The 10,436-nt window shown below is 33.0% G+C and overlaps 1 protein-coding gene across 1 annotated transcript; it reads left to right on the forward strand.

Moving 5' to 3' along the window:
* Positions 1 to 3,296: 3,296 nt before the first annotated feature.
* LOC124828136 (wall-associated receptor kinase-like 20) lies at positions 3,297 to 7,131 on the forward strand. Its single transcript, XM_047301364.2, has 3 exons — positions 3,297 to 4,337; positions 5,629 to 5,700; positions 5,934 to 7,131. The coding sequence occupies exons 1-3, from the start codon at positions 3,518 to 3,520 to the stop codon at positions 7,007 to 7,009; spliced, it is 1,968 nt and encodes a 655-aa protein (XP_047157320.1). The 5' UTR covers positions 3,297 to 3,517; the 3' UTR covers positions 7,010 to 7,131.
* The last annotated feature ends 3,305 nt before the right edge of the window (positions 7,132 to 10,436 follow it).

Genomic DNA, 10,436 nt, shown 5'->3' on the forward strand with positions numbered 1-10,436 from the left:
AATTTTTTTAACACCTAGAAACTGAAAAGTAAATCTTTTCAAGTCTTCTATTTGCTGTTTCAACCAATCCTAGTATATTAGCTCAAAGAAAACTTCATTTTTGTACATTACCATCCCACTTGATTCTGCTTCATTGAATATCTCAATGTTTTAAAAGTTGCAAACTGCAACAAAACGATTCGAACCAGGAGAAAAGGAAACAATTATTTGAAGTACAAGTTTATGCATATATGCATATGCCACATTCTAGGATCTATTTCATTTCATTTTTTCCATAATGACCAAATCTCTCTCATTTACTATTTTTCTTTCCTCCTTCTTCTCTTGTTTCAATGCTTTCACCGTCATCAAGAGTTTCATTCTCGGACAGCCCGGTTTCTAACATCTCAACCCATTTCTCAAACAGAGGAAAATGTGCTTAACAAAGACATTCAAATCTTTCGAATTCTGAGAGTGCATGTGATGGAAGCGAACCTCTCTCAACATATATATAATCAGTCTGCAATTTTATATTTTCTCTCATCTAGAAGTTTTGAACGAAACATACCTCGGTCGGAGATAATTAACCACAAAAAGTTTCTTAAAACCCTAAAACTAAATGCGCATGACCAGTGTTCTCCAGAATCTAGATGAAAGACCTTTGCTCCCGCTCTTTGAAAGATTCAAGTTTTATGACACTATTTGACTATTTTCACAATTTATAAGGTTCAACGATTTTAACAAAATTAACTTTTGTACTTTAGAAAGAGAAAGAGAGTTAAAAATAGTATGGATGTAAAAAAAATATTCTTCTGTCAATATCATTGTCCATTCAATTAACAACTTCTTATCCACGGGTTTGATTAAAAGTTACCCTTGCATAAATGAATTAAGCTTTTTTGTTCTACAAATTTCTTAATTTCTAGAAAACATTTTACCTCTTCAAAAAATTTTGAAATAACAGTTAGAAATAATTTAAGTAAGTCAGAGACTCACATTGGTATCAGATAATCGCTTAAACTATTATAATAACAACAAAAATAACACAACATATTATAAACACAACAACAACATAATATAAATAAGTCATTATACATTTGAGCAAAAAGATACCATATGAAAAAAAACACTCACACTTAAGGAAAGATGATTGAGAATAATAAATTGTGAGTCAAAGTCCAACACTAAATAAAAATAATAAAATTAAATACTATATATAAAAGAAAAGACTATAAATTTATTGTCTTAGATTAAAAGTGATGTCAAATATTTTATATGTGAGTAAAGCTCAATGTCATATTTATAATTAATATCTCCTTAATAAATACATGCCATGAATAAAGTCCATCAATAACAACTTAGGTTATTTTCAAAGTTATCTATGTCATTGTATGAGAAACCAAGTCAAATTGTTCATTTTAAAAATAAATTTAAATTGTCAAATTCAACCTATAATTATCTAAATTCACATTATTTTAAATTTATTTAAATGAATTTATCTTAAATCAAAACTTGTATTTTTTTTTATATAGATCTTAAGTTAATACAAAATTTTCAGTATATAAATGGATGCAAATTTTATCTTGTGTATTAATTTTATAACATTAAATTAAATAAAATTTCATTTTTTAAAAGTCTTTCTTTCCATCTTGATTTTCCACTAGCATGGCAACCAAGAGCAAGATGATTCTCGTACATATAGGGGCATCTTTTGGTTCTGCATAACGTATAATGCCATAGATTACTCCATTAGTGATTTTATATGAAATAGAGTTAGTTATACCTCAAAACTAAGGTTAGAATTCTTGTGTACGAAAGAAAAAGAGGGTTTGAAACACTTGATTTTGTTTTCGAGAACGAAATCATGACTTGAGCACATGAAAGGGACTATTTTTAAGATGAAGCCTTCCTCATATTCTGGAGTCGATCATGCACTTTCTTCCGTGATTAACAAAACCATTGTGTTCCATGGAAATTGGGATATATATGGAGAACTGTGATAGCACTTTCGTAACGACAATTTCATGTTTTCAAAATCCTTTTGCTTGTAAATTTGACTGGCTGCTTGTTCGTGCAGCCACCGGAGCAACTCTCCATTAGCATAGCAACAAGTGTGTGTGATGACAATAATTAATGTCGAATGATTTGGGTTATGTGAAAAGGACAGATTGAAGCTTGTGATAAGGAGGCAAAAGGGTCATGAAAAATCATTAAAGAATGATGTGTTGGATCTTGGTAATTAATTCCAAATTCTCAGAGATATGTTACATATAATGTGTTAAAGTTATATATCCCAAGATCTTCTCTTTGATTTTGACGACGAAATAAGGCCAAACTTTTTATTGTAATTATGATCTTTTAAATATGTTTCCATAATATTTTTTAAAATTCTTAATCAGAACTCTGAGGACTAATTACCACGACTCTTAAAATATATTATTGTTACTAACATTCTTTTTTGTCAAAAAAGAAAAAAATTATTGAGGAATTATTGAGACTATTTTAACTTGGTGTTATATAATGGGTTTTTCTACTTTTTTTTTACTTGTCATGTTTGAGAAATTGAAAAACTCGAAGAATCAAATCATAGAAGCTAATAAAAAATGATAATTACTAGACGAAGTTTATAGAAGATACAAGTCACTTGAATTGCCCTATGAATATAAAATAGTGCCATTTAATTAGGGTTTAAAAATTGTAAAATATATTCTTATGTAATTAAGATGTGATGATTCGTAAAAGATAATAGAAGGTCGTGAAGAAAAACAAGAAAGAGTCGTACAAGAGAATTTACTAAATTACATATATTACAATTTTACTTAGTTTTTTCCGTAAACTCATCCAGTAATACTAGCTTTTACTGAAAAGCAAAAAATCTTATTTATATTGAAAATACCATTATAACTTACACAAATAAAATGTCTATAAATTAAAGAAGACATATTTTTATAAAAAAAAAACAATGTTTATTTATCACTTTTCTCTGAGAGTTTGACAACAAATAAAAAATAATTAGTATCTTGTAAATATTTGATTAGTGGTTTCCAAGTCTTCCAACAATAAAATTTTCCTCAAAGATGGAACCCCATAACAAATCCACATATGGTGATATGAATGTGCCTAAAACAATATCGATGGGTTTTGTTACCGTCTTCAACCCATGCATGGTGAGAACGAAACATGCAAATCTTCGTTAGAAAACCGAGATATAGTTAGTTTGGAAAACCAAAATCAGCTACATGCAATGTTTCCTGATCGTATACTAAGACGTTCAAAATCAATTAATCTCATCCCACTTACACCATATTCCACTTTTCTGCACCAGAGGACTTACCATATCTGTATCGTTCCATAAAATTGCACAAACTTTTGAAAATCGCACCAAATTTCACATTCCCCTACACATATATGACTGTCTGCCACTCATTTTCATATCATCTTTCCTATAATTTTAACTCAGAAATAAACTAATTAATTAAAATATCTGACCAATGACGACAGTGCTTATATATCACCAATTGTTTCTTTTTTATACCATATGGTTCCATTAAGCACTTTCATGGACCAACCTAACATTATTACAATGCTGATGTTCACAACCATGGCATTGTTGCTATCACGGGCCCAGGCCATGCGAAAGTGCGGGAATTGCGGTCCGAACCCGGTTCCTTACCCATTAAGCACCGGACCCGAATGTGGCGACCCGTGGTACAAGATCCGGTGCACCGCGGGTATTCTCTGGTTCGATGCACTCGCCGGATCATCTTACGCGATCAGGGCTATTGACCCGTTCACCCGTCGGATCATAACCCGACCCGCCACGCTGGCTCCTAAAATGTGCGTGTCCACGGACTTCCGCAGCGAAGGCATGCACCTGAACGAGACCCTTCCTTTTAGCGTGGCTTCCGGAAACACCGTTTTTCTCTTCAACTGCACCGCCCACGCGCCTTCGATGAACTGCTCCCCAAGCAGCGCGTGCCACAGCTACATTAAGGAGCACGCAGATTTCAGCGTGTGCGGGGCCGCGGGTGCTGGACCGTGCTGCGAGTACCGAAGCGGCGGGGCCCGCAAAGACTTCGCGATTCGCTTGCACGGCGGAGAGTGCGCGGCGTATGAGAGTTTTGTGGATTTTAACGGCACGGTGGCGACTGTGGAGAAGCGGTGGCCGGAGAGTGGGGTCGGGATCGAGTGGGTGGCACCACAGGAACCGGTTTGTAAGGCGAGTATAGATTGCAAGGAGTTGTTGAACTCGAAATGTGGAGTGGGGCCCAGTGGCGGGGTTCAAAGGTGCTTCTGCAATGCTGGGTTTGGGTGGGACCCCATCAATGGTTCCTGTCAACCACAAACTCAGACACACAGTATGGCCATAATTTTCTTCTCTTTCTATTTCCCAATAGTTTACGTTTTAATATTTAAAGATATATTAGTTAATAAATTTTAATTATTAATAAATAACGAACTTTCAATTTTTTTTCCAAATATTAAATAGAATTAAGTTTAAACTTTAGATTTTTATCGTTTACTTAAATTGCATATTAAATTTTAAAAAAATTGTGGGAGCAAGCACTACCTTAAAAAGTAATATTAAGAATTTTAATGGCTTCACTATGTTAAAAATTCCCTACATGTGTACATTTTGATGTATTAAAAATATATTCACATTATTTTGTGACCAAAGAAAAAAAGAATTCTTGTTTATTATAATTACTAGTTTTCAGAAATATTTATCAGGTTTATAAAAAAAAACACTACTTCAGTAAACCACAAAAAACATTTATTATATTAAATACATTCTCATCTTTTTTTATTGTAAAAGAAAAACTTAAAATGTAAGTACCACGTAAAATAATGTTTGTTTGATGCTTTAAATATATTTTTTAAAATTTATAACTATTAAATATGTCTATTGGTTTAATTATTTAAATTTAGACAACGATTATTATTACAATTTTCAAATACGTTTGTTATCCATTTTCTTTTTTTAATTTTCAATGTCTTTTAACCTTTTTTTGTTTGCTTAAAGTAAATTAGACTTATCTTTGTGAATTTATCTTAAATGACTTACCTCTAAATAAAATACCAATTAATATTGAAATGAAAATACTCAACTATAAATGAATTGTCGTATTAAAATATAAATAAATATGTTTTTATAAGTTTATAATATATATATATATATATATATATATATATATATATATATATAATTTTTGCATGCGTATAATTTTAATGTAAATATAAATATAAATAAATAGCAAGAGAGATGAATACGAATAATAAGATTATATAAGAAGACATTAAAGAAATATGAGTTTAATTTTCTCATAATTAAATCACTAAATTGTTTTATAATTCTTATAAAAATTTTATTTTAAAAATTTAATATTTAATTTCAAAAATTTATTTAAATTTCAATTAATATGTTATTTTCAAAATAAAATAAAAATTAAGTGTCACTCATTAAAAATAATGAAGATGAGTGTCAACATTTTAAAAAAAAAACTTAGGCAATTTTTTATTAAAAGAAATGAAGAATTATTAATTTTTTTATTTTTTTAATGAAAATGACTTAAATATATTTTTTTTCCTTTCTTCAACAACTTGGCGTGAAAAAAAGAAATCCATTAATTGATTTTCTCTAACATGCAGACACAACGTGCACAGGACATGGTAAAGACAGCCACTGCAAAGTTCGGAAGAAAAAGAAGATGCTCGTGCCTGGTATGTGTTTATCAGCCTCTTTAGTTTCCTTCTGTTATATGCTAACATTTAACAGTTCTGATCACGTGCGATACAATTTTGCAAGATTAAAAATAAACCCTTTATTATATTGTATGAAAAGTGATATAATTAGTGGGAAATTTTCTATTACTTGATGGTGAGATGATACATAAAAATGAAGATAAAGGCACGAAATTTTATGACTTTCTGTTCTGAACTCTTGTTTTGGACAGTGGTTGTTTCCATAGGAGGAATAGTGTTTGTTCTAGCAATCACAGGAGTGATCTTCTACAAGAAGCATAACCAAGCAAAAAGAAAAGCAAAGGAGGCTAAAAGGAACAAGAGAAAAGAAGTCTCAAGTGTGAAAGCCAGTGCTTTATCATCAAGAATCTTCACTGGCAGAGAGATAAGGAAGGCAACGAACGATTTCTCCCGAGAAAATCTGATTGGAACTGGTGGATTCGGTGAAGTGTTCAAGGGGACATTCGATGATGGAACCGTGTTTGCCATCAAGCGTGCAAAGCTTGGAAGCACCAAAGGCATTGATCAGATGCAAAACGAGGTTCGAATTCTGTGCCAAGTAAACCACAGAAGCTTGGTGAGACTCCTTGGTTGTTGCTTGGAACTTGAACACCCTTTGCTGATATACGAGTACGTTTCTAATGGGACCCTTTTTGATTACCTTCATCGCCATTCTTGTGACACAAGGGAACCCCTGAAATTGCACCAAAGACTCAAAATTGCACACCAAACAGCCGAAGGGCTTTCATATCTGCATTCTGCAGCTGTGCCACCCATTTACCACCGAGACGTGAAATCAAGCAACATACTTCTTGATGACAAGCTTGATGCCAAGGTTTCTGACTTTGGCTTATCAAGGCTTGTTGAGTTGGCTGAAGAAAACAAGAGCCATATATTCACCAGTGCTCAAGGGACACTAGGGTACCTAGACCCTGAGTACTATCGTAACTTTCAGTTGACTGATAAGAGTGATGTTTATAGCTTTGGAGTAGTGCTGATGGAGTTGCTCACTGCTCAGAAAGCCATTGATTTCAACAGGGAAGAAGAGAGTGTGAACTTGGCCATGTATGGGAAGAGGAAAATGGTTGAGGAGAAGTTGATGGATGTGGTTGATCCTTTGCTTAAAGAGGGAGCGTGTGATTTGGAATTGGAAACTATGAAGTCATTGGGGTATCTCGCAGTTTCATGCTTGGATGATCAGAGGCAAAAACGGCCTTCCATGAAAGAAGTTGCTGATGAGATTGAAAACCTGATTAAAGTTGTTAAAGGTCAAGTTTCCAAATCATGAATTTACCAACCTGAGGAGTTTGAAGAACACACTTTTTATATATATCCATCTCTTTTTGATGTTAAAGTTTTTGTAGTGTTCTTGATTTGTGTAGTTTCACTCCTTTTTCAGACACTTCTATGATCTCATCATCATTTTCTACCTTCTCCCGGTTCTGCTTCACAATTACAATTTCTTATATTTCTTGATGGGTTTTTCATAGATTTGTTTACAAAAAAATCTACAAGAAAACACTTTTCTTATTATTAAGGATTTTGATTGAAAAGTGATTAAATAATTAATTACGATAGAATTCGAAAATTTGAAAAACATTTCCTATTATTTTTCTTTTTTGTAAAAAATTATCTCATCAAAATGTTCACATGAAAAGTAATTTACAATAAAATTTCATGGAAAATTTTCTTGTGAAGAAAAAATTATTTGAAAAAATAAGTCAATTTTAATTAAATGTTCCAAGTAATTTTTTATTAATTTTAAATTTAGGAGAATTTTTTGAAAAAACATTATTTCTTACATTTTTATACAACTACTAAAAAAAACACCACATATGAACACTTGAAAGAACATATAATCCCAAAAGAATATGTACATAAAACTATTATCTCATACATAATCATAACATCAAATATATACACATATCAATATCTTATATCTCTATGAGTTCTATATTTGAAAACAAAAACGTAATATTGATTTTCAAATAAAACAAAAAGTGAAAATTGTCTACTTCTAAGCTTCAACATCACTCTCGTCCTACACTGGATCAACTAGAACATCTTCATATGCTCACATCATTAAGGTGATCATCGCAAAAAAGAAGGGACACACAAATAGACAATAAAAAAGAAAGGGTAAGCTAATGTACCAAAAACAATCATTCAACACTTTTATAGGAGTAAACATATAACACAAATAAATCAGTCAATCCTAAGACATACAATAATTGATTCTAGACTTGACCACCTGAATACATGTATATATGTCAAACTCTTGGGGGACCTGCACTTGTCTACTGGAATAGCTTGCCCACCTAAGCTACCACACAAGATCAGTCTGTCAACCACCTATGGCCAAGGAACAACCTGTAAATTAGGACCTCATACTACTCCTCACAACATAACCCACCATTCTCTACTTAATGTTGGATGGTTATTGGAATGTTAAGATCATCCCCAATTTCGGAGCCCGTATATTAATACATTACACTACTGAACACCACTATAAAATCTCTCCACTAGATTCATGGAATTATGTCAAACACATATATCATGCATATTACTTAACATGAACTCATTACCATTACGAGATCATACTTGAATAAACATCATACCATGTATGAATAAATACCACCTACTCATATTTCGATTTCAATCCATGAAACATCACTACACTAGTACAAAAATGGGCTTTTAACGCACCTAATAAGATTCAATTTCCACAAAAATGAAGCATAGAAAGGTGCAATGACATTTTTGCAATTTTCGCGAACTTATAACTCTCAATTAGAAAACAAACCGAGGTCATATACCCTTTTTAGCAACGGTTAATAAAAAATTGAAGCTTAAAGGTGGGTCACATAAGCACAAATTTAAACTTTTGAACTCAATGCACACTAGTCATGATCTATTGCCTCAATTCTCCTTAAAATCGATGCCATAAGGTTCTGACGTTCCTCCCTACAAAGAGATATGTCAGACTTTTCAAATTCTGAACAAGTCTATGGCCTCGATTTTTTGTAGAACTGTTGTCATAGGATCCTGACTTTACACCTTGCAAAAGGAACTTCAGATAGTTCAAATTCTGACGGGATTATATGGCCTCAGGTTTTTAGAGAACTAGTGTCATATACGCCTTTTACTTTGGTTTTACAAAGAATCGAGGCCAATGGTGCGAGCCAAAAGTAAAAAATGGCTCCAAAATTTTTATTTTTTAAATATTTCGTGATGCTTTTGGCATTGATTCTTAGTAGAACCAACACCATATAGTGCATATTGCTTTGGTTATTAAAACAATAGAGGCAATATGTCTTCGTAGTGGTAGAAAAAGTGAAAATTCACAAAATGTTTTATAGTTTCTTTTCACGTTTCTTCGTTGCTCTCGAACCCCTCTTGATGACTTGGGCCCAAGTCCAAGTATTTATTTTAGTATTTCTTATCTTTGTATAAAGCATGTGTTAAGTGTGTTAAGCATGTGGTAGGCATAGGTGGGACTTTCATCCCTATAAAAGCATGCTAGCACCTTTTGTAAGAGTACTTTTGAGAATAATGAGAATTGACTATTCTGTAGAGAGAACTCTCAAATTTCAATTCTACCTTGAAAGTCAAGGCTAGACAATCCAAGGATCTCCTCTAGCCAACTTCTATCTCACACTTTCATTTCTCCCATTTCCCATTATTTCCCCATCAGTTTCTCTCACCTTCATCAAAGGATTTTTCCCCAATCAAATTAAGTCTTCAAGGCTTGCATCAGCTGACACATCTTCTTTTCTCGTGCATGCGTCAGCCCTCACCACGTCCTTATTCGAGCCTCGCCTCTCGTGTTTTCGTCAATCTCTCACGCGATCGACATCTTCATACCTTCATTTCACTCTTTCCCGAGAGCTCCTCATTCACTAACCACATCCTCCTCACAAATCTGCCATTTTACTTCGCATTTCTCTTTGAATCAGCCTTTTCAACCATAGAAACCTCATTTCCACCAATCATTCTCACATTTGAACTGATTAATCGGTTCATCTAGAGTTTCTTCACTTTTATAGGGTTTTCACCGTTCAATCCAGCTTCTCCATCATTTAATTTTGTCCCTAACCACTTCTACATAAAAGAGAACCGAAAACCAAAATTCCTTGTCAACACCAAGTCGAACCTAGGGTTCATTGTGTGTTTCTCTTTCCTCGAAACTCTCTGGCTACGAATTTAAGTGAGTCACTTCTATTACGAGTTGGTTTCTGCTGCGTCTTTTGTTTGTTACGTGAATGACACATGAATCCATGGTTTCTTCCTCGAACCACCATGTCAGCACATCATCACCTCCTCTTTGCTAATATTGATCCATTGACTCTAAGAGTCATTGTCATTGCCTCCAACGCCATCGCCATTGCCTCCATTAACGTGGTTTGAACTCCTTCTTAGTGGTCTTGCATTTGTTCATCCGTTTCTCCGTAGTGAGCTTTTGTTCCTTTGTTCTTTACCTTTTTGGGGCGTTCTTTGGTTACTTTTGGTTTTTGAAACTAATAATTTTTGTTTTTGTTTTTGTGTTCATGTATTGTTTTTGTGTTGATGTATTGTTTTTTGTGGTGGACTAAAATATATTGTTGTATTGAATTAGCCTTATTTTTCTGTTTGAGATTCAATTCTAAAATTATTTATTGTCTCCATGTTTATTGAAGAAATATATGTTTTAAAAGTGAATATAAGAGTAGATAGTA

This window comes from Vigna umbellata, chromosome 5 (assembly GCF_029865625.1).
Source record: "Vigna umbellata cultivar VRB3 chromosome 5, Vumbellata_1.0, whole genome shotgun sequence".
NCBI lineage: Eukaryota > Viridiplantae > Streptophyta > Magnoliopsida > Fabales > Fabaceae > Vigna > Vigna umbellata.

Bases quoted from the DNA above. Each gene is read 5' to 3' on its own strand.
- LOC124828136 (XM_047301364.2), top strand. From the start codon at position 3,518: ATGGTTCCATTAAGCACTTTCATGGACCAACCTAACATTATTACAATG. The intron at 4,338-5,628 runs GTATGGCCATAA...TCTAACATGCAG, and splicing joins ACCACAAACTCAGACACACA to ACACAACGTGCACAGGACAT. The intron at 5,701-5,933 runs GTATGTGTTTAT...TGTTTTGGACAG, and splicing joins AAAGAAGATGCTCGTGCCTG to TGGTTGTTTCCATAGGAGGA.